Here is a 20834-nt window from a genome sequence, read left to right on the forward strand (position 1 = left end):
AGGAGGAAACAGCGTCTTTCAGATACAGCGTAATTTCTGTTCGTTTTAAGATTTAGTGTCGCTCCTTACTTTCAGTTAAAAAAAACTTGCATGTTTTGATTTTGGCTCTCTGCACATGATTAATTAAAACAGAATTTGTATTTTAATTTATTTTTTTTTTTTGGGCTAAATGGTTATCTCATAGTTTTGATCGGACGATTTTGAGGAAAAAGAACCGGGAGAGGAGGCCTAGTTACCCTCCAATTTTTTAGTTACTCAAAAAGGCCACTAGAACTTTTAATTTTTTACGAGCGTTTTTATTAATAAAAAATATACAGAACTTACGAATTAACTTGCGTAATGATCTTCTATATTCGTATGTTTTTATTACGTATATGAAGGGGTTCGCTCCCTCGTCAGTACCTCGCTTTTTACGCTACAGCTAAAATTTTGTCCAAATTCCTTGAGAATGACCACTGAATCACAAAGGCCGTAGAATAAATAGTTGAAATTACTAAAAATACTTTAGCGTAAAGAGCTAGGTATTAGGAGGTGGTGAACCCTTCATATGCGTAATAATTTCTGTTCGTTCTTAGTTTTAATGCTTCTCCTTACTTTTACTCGAAAAATCTTTTCCATATTTATTTTTTCATAATTTTTTAAAATAACCCTAGAAAATTCTGCGCCCCCTTCACGGAAATTCTCTTCCCCCATGACAAATTCCTCCATGGAAAGATCCCCCACGTAACCCCCTCCCCTCAACCCCTCCCCCAACCAAAAAAAATCCCCCTGAAAACGTCTGTACACTTCCCGATAACCAATACTATGTGTAATAACTGGCAAAAGTTTGTAACTTGCAGCCCCTCCCATGGGGGCTCTGGGGGAGTAAGTTGTCCCCAAAGACATAGTTATAAGATTTTTCGACTATATTGAATAAAAGGGCTATCTCAGAATTTTGATCTGGGGACTTTTGGAAAAAATGAGCGTGGGAGGGGGGCCTAGGAGCCCTCGTAGATAGCTTCGAAGACCACACTGCCTTTCCATGACGAAAGTAAAACAGTTCAAAATGGGGATGATACCTTTTTATTGACAGTGAATAGATATAAAATTATTTAACTGGATATTTCGAACACATACGGACTTTTCTTGTAACGTTAAGGTCCTTGATGAAAAATTAATTACACCTGGTCCAAGAGTTGACGAAGGTATTACGGCTTTATTTTCAGATAATTTTGAAAACTTTTTAAGTAATCTTTCTCTGGAAAGGTGAAAGTCATGATTGAAATGATTTCTTGCTGTTTGTTGAATAAAACAAAAATCACTTGCACTCACTTTTTTTTAAATAATATTTTCCAGGAAAAGTTTATCTTTCACTAATAAAGCTCTATTTCTCCTTTTATCTTTAATCAGATGATTTAAAGTCTTGAATTGTAGACCTCGTTCAAATTTTTTTCCTTTAAAAGTGCCTAAATGTAGATTGAATTTTATTGAAGGTGGCAAAATCCTTTTCTTCTTACATTGATGAAGAAAATCTTGTTGATTTATAACATTTGTGCGTGTCTCTTATGGGTGTTAATATATTTATACACCTCCTTGGTCACATTATCCCCATATATTCGACGTAGATAACTTCGAAGACCACAATGCCTTTCCATGACGAAAGTAAAACAGTTCAAAATAGGGATGATACCATTTTATTGACAGTGAATAGATATAAAATTATTTAACTGGATATTTCGAACACATACGGACTTTTCTTGTAACGTTAAGGTCCTTGATGAAAAATTAATTACACCTGGTCCAAGAGTTGACGAAGGTATTACGGCTTTATTTTCAGATAATTTTGAAAACTTTTTAAGTAATCTTTGCAGAGAAAGATTTTCCAGAGAAAGCATTAAAATGCGATTCTTTTGATGCAACTATTGGTATCAAAATTCCGTTTTTAGAGTTTCGGTTAGTATTGATCCGGGTCGCTCCTTACTACAGTTCGTTACCAAGAACTGTTTGATTGAGAAGACATTACACATATTCTTGTTTAGTACCGTTTGATTCGCCCCTTTTTCAAATACTTTCTTGTGGTAAAATAGCTGGAAGCATCTAATCCCTTACACTTCAATATCTATTCCGTAAATTTTTTCTATCCTGCTGGGTTATGACTAATGTTCACGAAGAGAACCATGGAGTAATTTGTAAATGTTTACCATCACCCTCAATCGCGGGTGGGCTTTTGTTTTACAAGTGCCAAATTTTTGCCAGGTTTGGTGTCGCCATTTTACACTTGTAAAACTTGGGAACCCACTCAAATGCTTTTCATGCTAAAAAAAAAAAGACTCGGAAGGTAGATATGTTATACTTTTGGAAAATTTCTTGCATCTCGGAATAATAGGATTTCTTCATGATTAACTTCATCCTTTGGGAATAGTTAATCATCACGAGTAACTCCATTGTTGAGTTTTAACCTCGCAGCAACTAGTTTCTTTCGAACTGCTTGGATCGATTGCGGGGCAACATCTGTAGAATTTTCTAAATTGACTTGTTTTTCAACCTCTTAGCGTTTTAAATATAATAATTCGGGGTTCTTTTCTTGCAACTTCCACCTCGATAAATTTTCTTTCACGGTTAATATCTACCACTGAATATTCCCTTCGGTCAGAAGATTGAATATCATGTAAACTGATTCATGAATATCATGACAAGTGTAATTCGCTAATTTGCTTTTCTAGCCCTAGAAAGTTCAAGTTTGAGTTCAAGTTCTCATAATGTTTTAGTTCTCAAAGAGTTATTGTTAGAATACGATTTCGGTTTCTTTTTTCTAGTTCAGGCCTTTGTTGTCTGCTTGCAGAAAAATAAATGAAATTTCTTTCAAGGGTCATTGTAAAGGGGAGGATTGGAAGGGTAGACGGTTCTAGATAGTCCGAGAATTAGTACAAAGAAAGCAATAAGCCAAAACCTGAAGATCGTGCAAAATCAATTTGATCAGAATTAGTCTAGTTATCATCCCTCCCCTTTCTTTAAAGTTTATTCTTTGGTCTATCACTGCGCTAATGTGAAAAAAGTGCTCATAGTATAATAAACCTCTAAATAATAGCAAAAGGAATTTGCTGAATATAAAAAGAAGACCATTTTCTTGCTTGTTGTGAAGGTGAAAATAGTTCAAAATCGATCTGGGTTAGAATAAATTGCATTTAAGAATGATAATTTCGGAAACTTATTTGTTAGTTATTCTGTGTATTGGATTGTCACATTGCACTTTAGAAAGCTGAATTGCAATGTCAGTTCTTGAAGCAGTCAATGTAAACACCTGAGTAAGTTATCTTATGATAGGTATGCTTCACTCACTTGTTAGTTTTAGTTAACTTTTGTAATTCCCTTCATTCCGGATACTATGTTTTTACAGCTCTCTGGGCTGTCCAATTCCCTTCGTCTACCCTCTTTGTTCCCTCGTTAAGTATTGCTCCTTTCTTGCTGATATAGAGCGAGAATTCTTGGGCTGGGGAGTTCTGGAGAATACTTACGTGTGTCTCATAACCCTACTGCGACGTAAGATGTTTTTTTCCTATTCCTATTATACTCTCAATAGAACACACTTTGTCATTATCACTTTACTGATCAGGTTCGTTTTTGGAATTAATTTTAAAAGAAAATGTTTCTGTGAGGGAAGCAAAGAGCGAAGTTGAAAATAAAAAGAACATAAATTATTGCTTCCCAGCCTCGATGCTTTGTTGCTTCAATGTAATTTTGATTGCATTAAGATGATGATGTGCAGTAGCCTCATCGCTAGACACAATCTAATTTGCATGATTTTGATATGAAAAATTCACACAGGCTATCAAAATCTCAAAAGCAGTTCTAAAATCAAGCGCAAGAAGTAACAAACAGTGGTGTCAATGGGGGGCAGGGGTCATGTGGCTCCAAGATTTGCCTCCTCCAGATCTTAAAAAATACACGTTTTAGTGGATATTTTTACTGAAAAAAATTGCAAACGGCAAATCCCCCCCCCCCAATCTAGATTTATAAATATATATTTGGTCCCTCCTCCTAAGTTTTCGTGAATCAACACCACTGGTAACAATTGTATGTTGGTTCTTATTATTCCTAACCGTAGAAACGTTTCTTACTCCTTTACTCATTACCTCTCCGGGTCTATCAAGCTCTTGAGTCAGGTCTTCAGAGTCAGACCTTATACCCTTGTCTTATTGAGGGATGGTATTAATCTAGTAGAATGATGATACTCATATATTTATATTACTGTCAATAGTGACGTAATTCTTTGCAATATTTGACAGTTGAAATGATTTATTTTTCCAAAATGTGCTAAGTATCAATTAGATAATATGAATTTGGCATGAAGAACTTGTTAAATAGGCAGATCAGTTTTATTTTTAATGCCTATTCAATCTTCTACCAAATGACACATTAATGGTTTACCTTATGGGCGATTTCTTCAAACTTGACTTTCGCCTGCTTAATAATCGGTACTTCCGATACACAGTTAGTTAGACTTAGTAAAAAAGAAAAACAAAAAAAGGAATAACAAACTGGTTTGCTTTTGGAAGTGTTTTGAAACCGGAAATTATGTATTGAGTTGTCCTATATTTGGATGATTTGATTGTTTGTCATTTTGGCTTTTATAGAATTCAATAAACAAAAATTTTACAAAGAAAAGTAAAGAGTGACAATCAAGCCTAAAACGAGCAGAAATAGTCATATAATAACAAAGCTGAAACCGGATTCGAAAAGAAATTAAAATAAATAATCCCGTCAAACTTAAAGATAGCAGATTTCTTGGTTCTTGTCTGTTACAACGCCTATGTTATAGCGCCTATGTATATAGACCTGTTTCTCTGACGCTCATTCCTTACGAGATATCGCCAAAAATGATGAAAATATAGTACTTTGTTTCAAAATTATAGAAACTGAAGAAGACGTATGAAACAAAGAAGACAAAACACCACAGAATGAGAAAAAAAATCAAATAGTAGAGAGAAACGAGGGTAGCGTCAGCCAGTGGAATAATATGGTCGAAAATAGGCAAATATTTCTACAGGGACCTCCGCCAAATCGTCCTCAGTACTAAGAAAAAATAAAAAACGAAAAAAAAGGATTTTTGCAAAAAAATTCTTTGCTTAGCAATATATTTAGCTTGTCTAGAACTTGATTTTCATTAAAAATGCGGACAGGTAGTTTTACTTTAAACCGAGGAAATTTTTTTATTTGAACCATTGAATATCAAGTTGTTTCTACTACACCGCTACCCAGTATAGGGTCAATAGTGTCTTTTCCCGGGTTGAAAAACGCTCAACCTTTAGTTCATTTTTAATAGAAACAAAGAAGTTAAGTTTCTTTAAAATTTTCCCAAATTTGTCCCTGGGTTTCGGGATATTAGGTATAGGGGTGAAAGTTTTGTTTTCAAGTGCTGGAGCAATTGAAGAAAGAAGGATGGGTTCATTATTTTCCTATTTTGCCTTTTTTTTAATCTTCTGTCTATTATATTTTCAATAAGTTTAATTGGGTAGCCATTATAATATAATAAATCTGTGTGAACAGATTTTCAGAACTCTTGTCAACTAAAGATATTAATATCCCCTTTTTTACAAAAGGATGGGGGTTTGAAAAGAATAGCAGATAGCGATCATTGTGTGTAGGCTTCCTTTATATAGAAAATTCAAGTTTAGGAGTATTTTTTATATTTAAAACATCCAAGAAAGGAAGCTTTCCTGAATCTTCCAGTTCTAGTGTAAATTGAAGATTTGAGTCGAAAGTGCTCAAATGTATCAAAAAATAGTTTATAGTGTCATGTCCATGTTCCCAAACAGACAAATTAAAGGCAGAATTTTCTATGAAGTCCATGTAGAAATTTGCCAATTATGGAGATCAAACGGTTCCCATCGGTAACCCGTAATTTGAAGAAACAATTTGTCTTTGGAACTTAAAATACAACGAAAAAATTATTGTAAAGACGAACAAGCATCATTGTCGTGTCAATTTCTAATTATACAAAATATGTTTTTATACAGACGATCATTTGTTGTTGATATTTTGCTTTTGAAGTAACATTTGAGTACATTATTACATTTGTTTCTTCTTAAAGGTACAATAGAAAGCAGTGGTGGAAATAAATGGAGAGTTTCTGCCAAGATTCAACAGCTTTTAAATACCCTAAAGCGACCGAAGAGACGACCTCTACCGGAATTTTATGAGGACGATGACATCGAACTTGAATTGGCTGCTAAACAGAGAGACCCTAATGCACCGAGACCAGAAGGGAGTACTATGTCACCTGCAGTCGGTGAGCCTCTTGTGGTAAGCATATATTTGAGAAGAAATTAAATTTGAAATGAAAGTAAAATGTATTCGAAAACGTGTTAGATTGTATGAAAGTTGAAAATAAAGTCTTTTATGAAGGTGATTGGGACCAAAATTTTGCGTAGTCCAGATGTTGAGCAAGTTTCCAGATTTCCAGGTTTCTACTAAAATATATCCGCAGTGCCGTGACCATATTGAAAAATTCTATTTCTTGAAAAGGCCCCTAAATCAAGTGATATTGCTTAGGTTGGGGGAGATCCAAAGGTGCCCCCTAGCTTAAAAGCCTAGCCTAAACCATTTCTGAATATTAGTATACTTTTAGAGTAGAATTAAGAGTATCATTATATCGCTTTTCCAAACATAATAAGAAAATATCCATTCTTGATTTAGATGCACTTTTATTACATTTCGAACAGTTCGTGGTAGCGGATGGTAAGTAAGGAGCGATGCGGCTCAATAGTAACCATAACTTTAGAAAATGGAATTGTGATATCAATATATATATATATATATATATATATATATATATATATATATATATATATATATATATATATATATATATATATATATATATATATATATATATATATATATATATATATATATATATATATATATATATATATATATATCAAAAGAATAGGCCAAAACTAAACTAATGCCAAAACTAATATGCAATTTTTTTTTAGTATTTCATGTACGGTGAGCCAATTTTGAACCTGCAGTAGCTGAAAAACGTTCAGAAATTAAATAAAATAAAAGTCTTTTTTAACTGAAAGCAAGGAACGACATTGAAACTTGAGACTAACAGAAATGATTCCACATATAAAAGGGGCAGCCCCCTCCTCAGCACCTTGCTTTTTACGCTTTACGCTAAACTTCGACTCTCGGCCACAACTCTACTTTTTAAAGTAATAAAAAACTAGCGTAAAGAGCTAGGTGTTGAGGAGGGGACAGCCACTTTCATATGCGGGATAATTTCTGTTCGTTTTCAGTTTTAATGACGCTCCTTACGTTCAGTTAAAGAACTTTATATACATATATATATATATATATATATATATATATATATATCTATATATATAAAAATAAGTTGTCTGTCTGTGGATGTGTGGATGGATGTGTGGATGGATGTGTCAGGTGACGTCACCTGAAAAAACTGGATTAGGTGACGTCAAAACTGAAAAAACTAAAAAAAGGCAAAAACTACAAAAAAAAACTAAAAACTAATAAAAAAAATAAAAAAGCTAAAAAACTAAAAAAACTATAAAGGTAAAAACCAATAAAAAACTAAAAAAAAAACTGAAAAAACTAAAAAAAGGCAAAAACTACAAAAAAAAACTAAAAACTAATAAAAAAAGTAAAAAAGCTAAAAAACTAAAAAAACTAAAAAAACTAAAAAAAGGTAAAAAAATAAAAAAAATAAAAATAAAAAAAAACTAAAAAAAAGGAAAAAACTGAAAAATAAGCTAAAATAAAGGTAAAAACCAATAAAAAACTAAAAAAAAAAAGGAAAAAACTAATAAATGACGACACTCAAAGAGAAAGCGACCAGGACAAAAGGAATGTTCGATTAGCAATCAACAAAGCACCGGGACACAGGGAGTATAAATGACGACCAGGACATAAGTAAAAAAAAAAAAACTATCTATATATATAAAAATAAGTTGTCTGTGGATCTGTGGATCGTGGATCAGGTGACGTCACCTGAAAAAACTGGATCAGGTGACGTCAAAACTGAAAAAACTAAAAAAAGGCAAAAACTACAAAAAAAACTAAAAACTAATAAAAAAAATAAAAAAGCTAAAAAACTAAAAAAAACTAAAAAAAGGCAAAAACTACAAAAAAAACTAAAAACTAATAAAAAAGCTAAAAAACTAAAAAAACTAAAAAAAAGGCAAAAACTACAAAAAAACTAAAAACTAATAAAAAAAATAAAAAAGCTAAAAAACTAAAAAAACTAAAAAAAGGTAAAAAACTAAAAAATAAATAACGACCGGGACACAGGGACACAACTACAACGGGGACACCGGGGGAAACAGGGGGATATAAATGACGACCGGGACAAAAAAACTAAAAAGAAATAAAAACTAAAAACTAATAAAAAAAACTAAAAAATCTAAAAATCTAAATAAGCTAAAAAAGAAAAAAAGGGAAAAAAATAAAGGAGAAAAACAAAACTAAAAAACGAATGTATATACAGACCGGGACACCGGGATACAAATGATGACCGGGACCCGGGACACAGGGAATATAAATGACGACCGGGACACAGGGACACAACTACAACGGGGACACCGGGGGAAACAGGGGGATAACCTGACAATCTATTTATATGCAAAGACAATGGGACAGCAAAGAATGTTGTATATTCGCAAGTTTATATAACATAGGGACACAACTACAATGGCGCGTAACTATTATGGCGCGTAACGACTTACGCGCGCGGGGGGGCTTGGGGGGGGCGCGAAGCGCCCCCACCAACTAGGTGTTGGGGTGGCGCGAAGCGCCACCCCAACAGCTAGTATATATATATATATATATATATATATATATCCATAAATATATATATATATATATATTCGCGCATTCATGTTTGATGGTTGCCCTCAATTGAAGGACTATTGCACTTGTTCTGCAAGATTCCACCAAGAAAGGATCTAGCATTGTGACGATAGTGAATAAACTAATAATTTGAGCTATCACATTCTAGGTCCCATCTGGTTTGCCCAAGTCATTGGAAGCAGCACTTCAAAGGTATGGTTCCGCTGGATTCAAAGCACCGGTAGCTACAAGTGTTGAACCTAATGGAAGGCTTGGACCGACTCTAACTTATGGTTAGGACTTTTTTTTCTTTTTTTCTTGCCCTTTCCCGTATTTTAGTGTACCTAAAACGCCTTATCTTAAGTTCATCTGTCGAAAATCCAGACTTTTTTTCCTGATGTAACAATCGTCCAGTACTTGTTTTGCCTCTTTCTGAGAATGAGAGTTTGGAGAAAAGAGAATATTTTCTAACTTTTCTTGTGTAAACCTAATTATATATTCGTTCTGCTTGAAAAAAAGAGAAACAAAAATTTTGGAAATAATTAACGAATGCCTAACGCTTGCAGTTATAGTAAAATCTTCTTGGAATAAAAGATTTCAAAACCACTTGCTACACAAGTGGTTTTTGCTGCAGCTGAAAGTCAAATATAAAATAAATCAATTTTAAACACTGGAATTGGTTTGCGAGCAAAACTATTTATCCATCTACCCTTAACCACTTTCAACTAAAACCTAGACATGAATATTTGAGAAGATCCTAAGAAGCATGATTCTTTTATTTTTTAAGGCGATGTCGTATCTTAAAGACTTGCTCTATCTCGTCCATTATAAACGTTTTTAGTTTGTGTGGGCAAATTATTTAGAATTATGTTGGTGGCCTTGATATAACTTGTAGGACTTAGATAATAGATTTAAATAAACGAGAAAAAACTAAAAGCCGACACCGAATTTCCCAGATATCTTAAACTATTTAATTTCTTTCAATTTGGGCCTGATACACATATGTTCAGTTTTGATAAGACTTATATCATCAGGAAGTATGAATTCTGTTTTTTCTATTAATCGGAGCAGAATTGTCAAATGTAAGTACAGGAAAGGTCGGTCCCTAAGAATATTTTAGCCTACCTGCTCGAAAAATAATGAAAATCAGTTCAAAGAAATTGTCATTTGACTGATCTTGCCGCATTGGGAATCTCTATGCTGTCACCCGCCTTGATTGACAGACTAGTCGAGAAAAGGTAAACTACATTTCAGTGTCTTATAGAAGAATTGTCTTATAGATCAGCGTTAGGTCATAGTTAGGCGTCGTATATATGTTTTCTTTTACATTTTTTTTTATTTTTGCTTAGTATTAAGTCAACTTTGGCAAATGAAAAACAAGTTCTTGTGATATTGCGCACTTTGAATAACCCTAATAAATTTTAAATTTTGAATTACGACCCACAAGTAGAAATTGGATTCGATTTATTTGACTCGAATGCATACTATTGTTTGATTATTATAATCATTTATATCTATCATTAATTGAATCACTATGTTGTTACTTAGTTAAATTCTAAGATAGTTGAAGTGCTAAATATGGACAGAAAACAGAACAGGAGAGGGGTCAACTTGAAGAAGGGTCAAGCCCACCGTAATGGTCTGAAGGAGAAATATATTTCCCACGGAAGACCAGCCTTACCGAACGAGTTTGTTTTTACGAATGCATCACACCTTGAATTAGTACAAGAGAAGGAATTTTGATTGAACTGATAATTTTATCAAATGAGCGAAATTTTATACGCAGGGATAATTTTTCGATGGGTAACCATCTAGGGAGGGAATCATCCGGGGGGGGGATTAGGCAGGAAAGTGTTAATGCACAAACAACTACAAAAAACAGTGAAAGTTGAATTCAAAAGTATTTTCTTTGGGTAGGGGAGCGTGGAATTATTTGGACTCTAAAAATACACAAACAACTTATAGATTTTTGTTGAAAGTCAAATTCGAAACCGCGTTTTTTCTCTGGGTTTACCAAAGTCGTTTTAAGATTTTTAACTACGTTTGAAAAATAGACTGGGGGATTAGCTGGGACACTATAAATATATAAACATGAAAAAATTGATGGTAAATTCGAAGGAAACCCTACCAGGGTCTTTGCCTAACCTGAATTTATATGACAAGGACCGCTTAGAAATATTTATTTAGGTACAAAATAGAGTAATTACATATATATATATATATATATATATATATATATATATATATATATATATATATATATATATATATATATATATATATATATATATATATATATATATATATATATATATATATATATATATATATATATATATATATATATATATAAATTGTGACGAAAACCACACTGCCTTTCCATATCAAACAAACACATCTTAGAAACAATAGGGAAATTTTCTCCAGACATTGAAATTCAGTTCAGTGAATATTTTGGCCCTATGTCCAAGGGTCGTCTTCAGCACAACACCAATATATATATATAAATATATATATATATATATATATATATATATATATATATATATATATATATATATATATATATATATATATATATATATATATAATAATATATATATATATATATATATATATATATATATATATATATATATATATATATATATATATATATATATATATATATATATATATATATAAATATAAATAATATATATAATATAAAACTTACATTAAAATACGAATATTAAAACTAAAAATTTTTAAAAAAAAACTTTTAAAACAGTCCTAGCATCCTTACTTCAACGAAGTTTGTTGTTCAAAGAAGATCGCCATATTGTGGTAATCGCTCCTGCCGCTTTGATTATATGGCATCCACAAAACAGCCAGAAATGTCGTTACTGATACCTATGGTATAACTGAATTATGGATATTTGCCATCGTATGTAACCTACAATCTTCAAGCTAATCTTTCTTAAAACTCGCTTTTGCAGGGAACGTGTTTTGTTTTTGGACGGCTGACATTATTCCTGTCACAATAATATTTTTCAATATTTTAGAATTTTTACTGCAGATAGATGTGAAAGTTTTCCGCGACAATCTATACTCTTGATATACAATCAAGATTGTAAAAATTGCGTTTTCTGTAACCGTCTCGATTGCCGAATTCGGTATTTCTTTAGGATCCCACAATCCGGGTTATTACTTGGACAGTCAAAACAAGAATCTTGGTTGATGGCGAGATTCTCGATGGAATGCAAGGACCAGTAAAATATGACCATGGATGATAATGAGATTTTCAAAAATTTATATTTCTTATAATATTCCCCGTGAATATACTTAAAATGGCTCCAGTGCTCTTCATCTCTCATCCTTGGTAAAACTCTGTCTAGAAAGCTTTTACTTTTATTGACGACAGACTTTCTCAGCATACGTCCTACTCCACATGCCAGCGCAGAAATAGGACATTTCAATGTAATAAATAATATTTCGAGCAGTACCATATTCGACATCCGTGTCAGAAGAGTCTGAATCACTGATTTCGACAAGATGAAGAGACAGTTTTAAAATGTGTACCATTTTCACCAAAGGCTTTTTCCATTTGTCTCCTTTCAGATTGATATTCTTCAATCTAGGTCGACGGACTTTTGTTTTCGAATCCTTCAGTCGAGGATGAGACTGTAGATTATCGCGGAATAACCCCTTTAAGTTTATTTTAAAACAAAATCGAACAAGTACATTTTCAAGGGAATGGTCAGCATTACGAAGTAGATAGGTAAATACTTGGAGCTAAATTTGGTCTCCAGTACAGGAGTTTTTAATTGGTGGTGTATGGACCCTTGAAGGTGCGAGGAAACGTTTCAGGGGTGATTTTAGGAACAAGCTGGAAAGGATTCTCTGTACAGTTACCTAATGAGACCCTTGTGTAAACTATCAGCAAACGTCTCGCAGCCCATTCTAAAAGGGAGCGTAGAAAATGGTTGCATATTTGGAAAAATGCTGGTCACTTGGAATGAAAGATTAATTTCAAGACCCGGACTCCAGACGGCCACTTGCTAGCTGGCTTTGGGACATTTAAAAAAATGCGCCTCGTATTGAGCCAATGCAGGTTTAACTACATAAAAAAGAACGCTTGTTATAGCTCGAAAGATATTATGTTTTCTATCAATTACAACACGATTAATTTCTTCCTTCTCAATTGTTTATCGATAAGGTGGGCACCATTTCAAGTGATAAATATGGCATCTTAAAATCTGCCATGAAAAGAATTAATAAAATTCATTGAACAAGCTCCAACTGATGCTTAAATAATTACCTGTACTTGATCTTTAAGGATCTTATGTTGTTTGTTAATTTATCGGCTTTTTTATTGAGTCTACTAAGGAACATCCCTTTTTTTCGATGGCTTAGTATTGTTACTATCACCTTTGCGATATAAATTATGCATATATCAATTATTCCACTTAGAAAGATAAGATTATAAGAAGTTATTTTTCTTGTCTCGTTTAGATGTAGAAAAATCTAAGTGATGCTGGATTCAAAGTTGTAGTCATTGAGTTTCCCGCTGAAATTTGATAATTGACTGTTTGCACGGACAAACCTAATAGCAAGAGTCTTAATATGCCGTCCCACTAGCACTTTAGATTTATGAAAATGGTGGGGTCCATTCACAATCGGACCGGGAGTTTATGCTACAGATTCGAATTCGACAACTTCGCTTGAATATTTTTTTTTGTATTTTGCCGGGTCCATGTCGGTTTTAGAAAATTTTCCGTTCCACACTTTGCTATTCCACAGTCCGGTTTTATAAACTTCTATGCTTCACTGATAAACCTGAGCCTTGTTTTAGGAATATGGGGCCTAATAGCTTGTAACTAAAATTAAGTTGCAACAAAATGCGGATCTGCTGACGCATCTATTCATCCCAAAAAATTCTAGTCGGTTTAAAATTCGTAAGATAGAATAGTATCGACAGCTGTGAGGGAAAACATTTATTTTTGATCATTTTGCTGGATGCTATTAAGCTAAGTGGAAACCCCAAAGTAAAAAATTGTGGCTTCGCGTGGCCTCTTGGCCTAACAAAAGGAAAACTAAACTAATTTTGAAATTTTTAGGCATTCTTCTGGTTTGAATTAAAATTACTGCTCAGACATCATAAACATTTTTGTAGTTTCTAGTTTAATAAAATTATTTATTTAAAATTTTCAGGAATTATTCTAGTTTCAATTGACCAATCAGATTTTTTGTTATTAACTAAAAAAATTCTTCGAAGGACTGGATGACTCTAACAAACACAAAACTACATTGAACAAAAAAAAAAGCTTGGGTTGTTTCAACAGTTACAAGACTGTCAGTGGAGCGGCATAGTTACAATCCGCTCTAGGAATTAACTGCATTGTTGAATTGCAAACCGTGGATCATAAAAATTTATAAATCCGATGCATAACCCGGCAAAATTCACAATCCTTTTTTTTTTTTTTTTTTTTTTTTTTTTTTTTTTTTAAATAATTTATTTTTTATTTATTTATTTTATTTATTTTTTTCAAGTAAAGTTATCGAATTTATAATCTAGATTATGTAATTCTGATTGTCAATGGAATATCAATATCTGAATCTAAATTACTACTGGAACGCGTAACAGTGTTTTAACGCCACCGCGGTTTTACGCCACCATTTGATTCAGGTATGTCTGAATAGATATGAAGGATTTTATTTAGCGACTAAACCCGTACAGAGTATTTCAATATCTAATCTACAAGATACAATACATAGATTATATCACAAGTACAGCTACAAAAATACAATCTACTAAATGGTACACGGGAAAAAAAATTACACATATCATTATTCAAGTATGTTAGCATGGCATATCGAGCTTCTTTAATAAATCAAATAACATTAATATCAAAAATATCAGCATAAGAAAACTCTTGTAATCTAAATTGCATTTTGGCTCTTTTATTTTCAAAAAGTTTACACTCAAAAAGATAATGATATAAAGTCTCTCACTACTTTTATTAATTCTACATAAAAATGAATTTTATTTACAGTGACCAGTAACAATTTGTGTCAGTTTATAATTGACAGAAGTTTTTCTTCTTCATAGACATGGACATAAACATAGACTAACCTAACCTGTCCATTCTGACCCAACTAATCCTCTTGATGATTCAAGATTTCCTGGGCGGCGGAAAATATATGGTGGCGGAAAACTGCGGTGGCGTTAAAACACCCACACCCTGGGACGGCATATTCGAAATCAGATAATGAGTTTACAATCAGGTTTGTCAGTGGAAAATGTCTATTGTCTAAGTAACTTGAAAACTCTGGTAACTTTCATTTTCGAATCTAAAATGTATTAAGGAATACATTTCGACTGTGGGAAGCAATGTTTATCAAAACAGAAAAATAGAAAAAAAATATGTGAAGTGTATAGAATCACAGGTATATATGGACAAACATACATGTGAGGTTTTTTAGGTGATGGACTCAAAGACCCCTAACACAATTGCTTGTTTCCTAAAAACACGTGGCCACCCATTCGTGTAAAATACATGTGACCACCCATACATATTGATCTTCTTATGATCATTTATTTTCTTCTTCGCAAAAATGTTAATTTACAACATTACTAGCAGCTTGGTATCACACCATGTGGTCAGTGAGGAGTAATTTTCGAAACAATTCCCTATCACAACAAGCCTCCCATTACAAAAGGGTCATTGACGCTTATTTGAAAAACAATTTTAATTAAAGCTTATAATTATGAATAGAAAATAAAGTGTAGGACCCGAAGCCTATTTGGATTAAAAACTATTATGGCGAGAAAAAATTCTTATGTTTAGGTCAGTGTACTTCTAACTAAGGACAAGAACCTGTCTACTATTTGTCTTGAAAGTGGAGGAGAGGGGACGGTAATACTTGACTTTCTTTGACTTTCGAAACCAAACACATTTTATGGTATGCATTTATTCGTATAGAGAAGAAGATATAATTTTCCAGATACACAGACCTTTAAAGACAACATGATCTAACTAAATAGGAGGACTGGAGCAAAGAATAAAGGAAACGTAATAGAACCACCTCATTGGATCACCAAGTCACCTGAGGCCAGCGCAACTGTGCATGCTCCTGTTCAGCCCTGTTCTGTTCAGCTGTGCTCTTTGCTCTCTTCTACGAGTTTCCCGCTTCCTTTAAACGTTTTCTTATGATCTTTTCCCTTCCCGATCGATTACATACTTCTTTTCGTTTGGTATCAGCTGGATTGCTGAAAAGTGCATTTTTTTTGCAACCTCCCTGCAACTTGACCTGGCCATCAGTTTCTTTCATTATAGCACTAAAGGTGGTAACTGACCATATCTTTCATGCTGACTTTCCTCGATGTACGGCAGCACAAATGGATACATAAAAATATCCCAGGGCTGTAGAGTTGGCCGAATTTACCACCAATTTCACTATAATTAGCTTACAATATGAATTTTGTTTATTATTGCCACTTTTTGTAGTATTTAAGAGTATTTGTCATGATTCCAGCCTTTATGTGTTTCCATAACTTCGACCTTTCCTTTAAAATGTTTTAAATAAAGTTTTCTAAAATGATCTGTTAGTCCTTTTATATCAAAGATCTTGTCTTATCAAAGATTGACAAGTTTGTATTGACTTATTATATCAAAGATTTTTCAGTCTTAGGTCTAACTTTGAAACCGCCTCATTTAAAAAAATCTTGCTCTATATTATGGGTATTTCGAGCCTTATTGTTTTTGGGTTCCTTTAATGCCATCTTTAAATCCTTGTTTCAAACTGAAAGTTCCACACACCTAAATTATCAAACATTTTTCATTATTTTCTACAACTTTATCTTAGCTTATCACATTCTCAAAATTTTATACCCATTTCACATTGATACTCTTTATCACAAACTGAGACCCCCTTCTTTTCTCTTACTGGGACTACTCCAGGTTGACTACTTTTGCCTAAATTTTTTAGTGCGTCAACACAATATCTTCCTGTTACGTCGTCAGACTACACCTTTCAGATTCTAAACAGTTTTATCCTTACCCTTCATTTCACGTCTTCTTCATTCCTAATTGAAAGTGCTCTCTATTTCTCTCTTCTACTAACTTAAATCTATACTTCTAAACTTGTAGTCCTTGTTGCTTTTCTGTCTTTCTTCTTTAAGATGTATTCTACTGTGTCGCAAAGTATTTTTTACTAAAATCCCTATCTTCCGCATAATTGAATTCGAAACTCTGCAATTTTGTATCCAACTATTCTTGTGGCGTTTCGAATCCTTGTCGCCACAATATGTTTTCCGCCACTTTTTGATTCAGGTAGGTCAGAATAGACATAGATATAGACATAGACAAAACATAGGCATAGACATAGATATAGACTAACCTAACCTGTCTATTCTCACCCAACTAATCCTCTTGATGATGCAAGATCTCCTGGGTGGCGGAAAATATACGGTGGCGGAAAACCGCGGTGGCGTTAAAACACCCAATTCTTGGAGGTCTATCAAAGCCCAAGTCCATCGCTGTCATCATCATAACTGCCTGTTAAATAATTGTTTCTCCTAAAATTCTGCTTTAAATTAACTCTAGATACTACTAAATGGTGGTGTTTACTTTTAGCATTAGTAACATCACTCATATATATCCAAGTGTCCTGTATCCACCCTCTCAGTCCTTGCTTTACAGTTATTTAATCAATTGAGTGAGCCGTCTTACCATCATGCAAGTACTATGCTAACTTATGAACTACTTTATAACCAAAAGGTGTTATGACTATTTTATTGAACCTAGAAAATTGTAGCAGTCTATTACCGTCACTTTTGTTCTCCCCTACAAAAAATTGGCTGGTACCATTTATTCATATTTTTACCAGCTTGGGCTTATATATTGTGTTTAGGTTTTGTAACACTAGCAACAAAATTTTTTCCCTTGGAGATGAGCTTGGTATTCCACTCTTTATCAGATCCCCGTGCTCTTTGGGCCGCATAGTAGGAGCAAGGAGTAAGCAGAAAAGGAGTAAAAAAGTTTCTAAAAAGAGTAAGAAAAAACAATAAGAGTGGCAAAATATATCTGCGTGTCACTAAAATATGATTCAATCTAAGTATAAAGTTAAGTTAAGCATTAATCTAAGTATTAAGTATAATTTATGTCCGTTATACGTTTTATATATTATTTAACCTATTTTATGCCTGTTTCAAGCATTAAAACCGCTCTTTGCTTTTCATCAATTTTTTGTTATTTAAATAAAAAGCCTGACGAATCAAGAGGAATTTTCTATTATTGAGTATGTCAGGAGCAGTATTAGGGGCGGGGGATCTCACGCTAGGGAAGGACACAGGAGGAACCTCAAAATTCCATTACTTCCCAGTCCTACTAAAAACTGAGTATTTTGGCAATATAGTTCTTTGGGGATCATCGCCAGAGGATGAATTAAGAAGAAGAAAAAAAAACACACACACACAAACGCACGCACACTTGGATGAGCCTTTTAAAAACTTTAATAAACGAGATCGGAGATAAGGATGGACCGAAAATATCTCCTTTGGAAAACTACATAAAGTTAAGCTAAAATGTGCTAAAAATCTTCATTTTTGGACCAATTTTCTATAAGACAAAAGTTTTCATTGTATCTTCTCAAGAAGTTCTTAATACCGCCGTACCGTGGAGTGTTGAAAGTATCAGCAATGGTATTCAAATTAATATACAGCTAATGAGCAATGAAAACCAATAATAATAGAATTGTAGAAGATTGTCTTGTTCTCATTGGAAAATGTTATAATACCCGTCCTCCTAAAATGTATTTTGTGCTTACCCATGGTAGACATGTTTTCAGGGGGGTCTTTTGGCCCGGGTCCTCCCGATTTCTGCTAAATTCGTATGTTGTCCATATAGTTGGCTTTTTGAAATATTGCCCGTTCCTTAAAATAAATTTTTAATTTCTCAAGCCCTATGATAGTCATTAAATTGGCGCTGAATCCTGTAATGGATGAATTTAGTTCCTATAAAGACTTTTTAACCTTGGTAGGATACAGGGAAGATAAATTACTAGATCTGCTGTCATAAAGAATGCTAGATGAAGTTGTAATTTCACCAATTAAGTTTATTGGCTTAAATCTTGTGCTTATTAAAGCGTGTAGTTTTTTTTCTTTTTGATTTATTTCTTTTGCCTTACATGATAAGCTTAACAGTTTTGTTACGCAAGAAATATCTTAAATAAGATGTTTCTTATGTCTGAATCGAATTTCTTAAGAAAAGGGAACTTACCAAAGAAATTCTTTGAAGAATAGTTTGTATACATCGTGTAATTGCAAATGATTTGAGGCGAGTCAGAGGGCTAGGAAATTCTTATTTCTGTCGTAACGGTCCTTTCCCACTATGCTGTAAAACCGTCCACTATAACATAACTTAACATTCGATATAGCTGCAGAGCTCATCCAGAAATCAAGATTCTTACTGAGGAATTAATAAATTTTGAATAGAAGTTGATAAAGTTTGAAGATAAAGAAGTTGATCAGAGCTTGAATCTCAGTCTCCATTCCACATTTTCAATTTTGTATAATTTGTTTCTGATGATCGTACTGATCTTTGACGATGATTATGATGGTTTTTTGGATTTTCATTAACATAAAATAACTTAACCCCTTGGAGTAGAAATTTACGCACTTACTGTGAAAGCCGCTAAAGTCCTATGTTCTTAAAAAAAACTGCTGGTCCGATTTTTGTATTCACTTTTCTTTGTCTATATCAGATTTTGTCTGCGGAGGATGGTGGTGGAAGGGTCTTTCAACGGAGTTTGGTTAAATTCTCCCCTCCCTAAGTAAAATTGAATTCAGTTTTTGTCCACTGGCACGGACTATATGTCTGCCGTAATTTCAATTGCACTCATGTGATTGAAATGAAAAATATGTCTGCTATTTATATTTATTTTCTTCTACAGAATTGCAACCTAAAAAAATGTATGTAAAACATAAAATATATATCGTAGGTTTATAGACGATTGGTTTTTTGTTATTGGAATTATTGGCTAGAGAAATGTTTTATTATGTTATAAAAGCTCACTTTAAATAAATTTCAAATGTTATAAACATGGATTTGTTCTGTGCATACATACACTACACTCATCTCCCCTACCTGTTACAATTGAGACTTCATATACTAAATTAAAAAGAGGGTTGGGATGTTAAAGAAGGAAAACGCCGAAATTAGCGCTCATCTTCCACCGAATTTTGTTGGAAGCTTAAAACCGTTCGGATAGACCGTTCGGAAAAATTCAGGGACTCAACTAAGAATTCCAGTCCCCCATTCATTCACGGCATATATAGGGTAAGATTTGGTATGATCTCGGCTTTATTTTCCCAATAAGATTGATAGATTTTCTGGTGACGAATGTCCTAATGGCAAGAGTTGAGGAATCACCATTTCCATCCCTTCCACACAAAGGTCGACTCAGCTTCAGATTATCGTATATTATTGAATACATTACCGCACTTTGTTGTCGTATTTAAATCTCTGACGTCATTTAATTGCCTCTTATAAAAAAGAAAACATTTTTAGGCGTAAATTTATAAATTAGCCATAAATTTCCACGATAGCAATCTGAAGCATTTTAATTGGGACTATACCAAGCATCGTATTGAAACCAACTTGTGTGCAAGATGACTGTGATGTGTGTACCTGATAGGCACTTGTTCAAAATTCGTAGGCAATTGTAAAAAAAATCAATACTTCATTTATCTTAAAGTATATGTGCACACTTTTGGGCATCATTAGTTGTGCCAATAAAAAGAGAAAAGAAAATGCAATTGGAGCTCTTAGTATTTACTTTAGATGGAAAATATGTTGCATCCTGGGTTTAGGATATGTATCAATCAAACAGTTCGTGGTAACGAACTGTAGTATGGAGCGAGCCGGCTCAGTATTAAGCGAAACTCTAAAAAACTAAATTTTTATGCTAAAAGATACATCAAAAGAATCGGATCTTCATGCTGATTTTAAACATATAAG

General features: G+C 33.3%; 1 protein-coding gene across 1 annotated transcript in view; it reads left to right on the top strand.

The window, feature by feature from the left end:
* Positions 1 to 20834, top strand: part of LOC136036111 (disco-interacting protein 2 homolog A-like) — a 255860-nt gene that overhangs the window by 106877 nt on the left and 128149 nt on the right. The window contains exons 9-10 of the mRNA XM_065718124.1: positions 6071 to 6282; positions 9002 to 9125. Coding sequence (XP_065574196.1) covers positions 6071 to 6282; positions 9002 to 9125 — 336 coding nt within the window. The remainder of the gene's footprint in view (positions 1 to 6070; positions 6283 to 9001; positions 9126 to 20834) is intronic.

The sequence above is a fragment of the Artemia franciscana genome, chromosome 15 (genome assembly GCF_032884065.1).
Source record: "Artemia franciscana chromosome 15, ASM3288406v1, whole genome shotgun sequence".
In the NCBI taxonomy this organism is placed as follows: Eukaryota; Metazoa; Arthropoda; class Branchiopoda; order Anostraca; family Artemiidae; genus Artemia; species Artemia franciscana.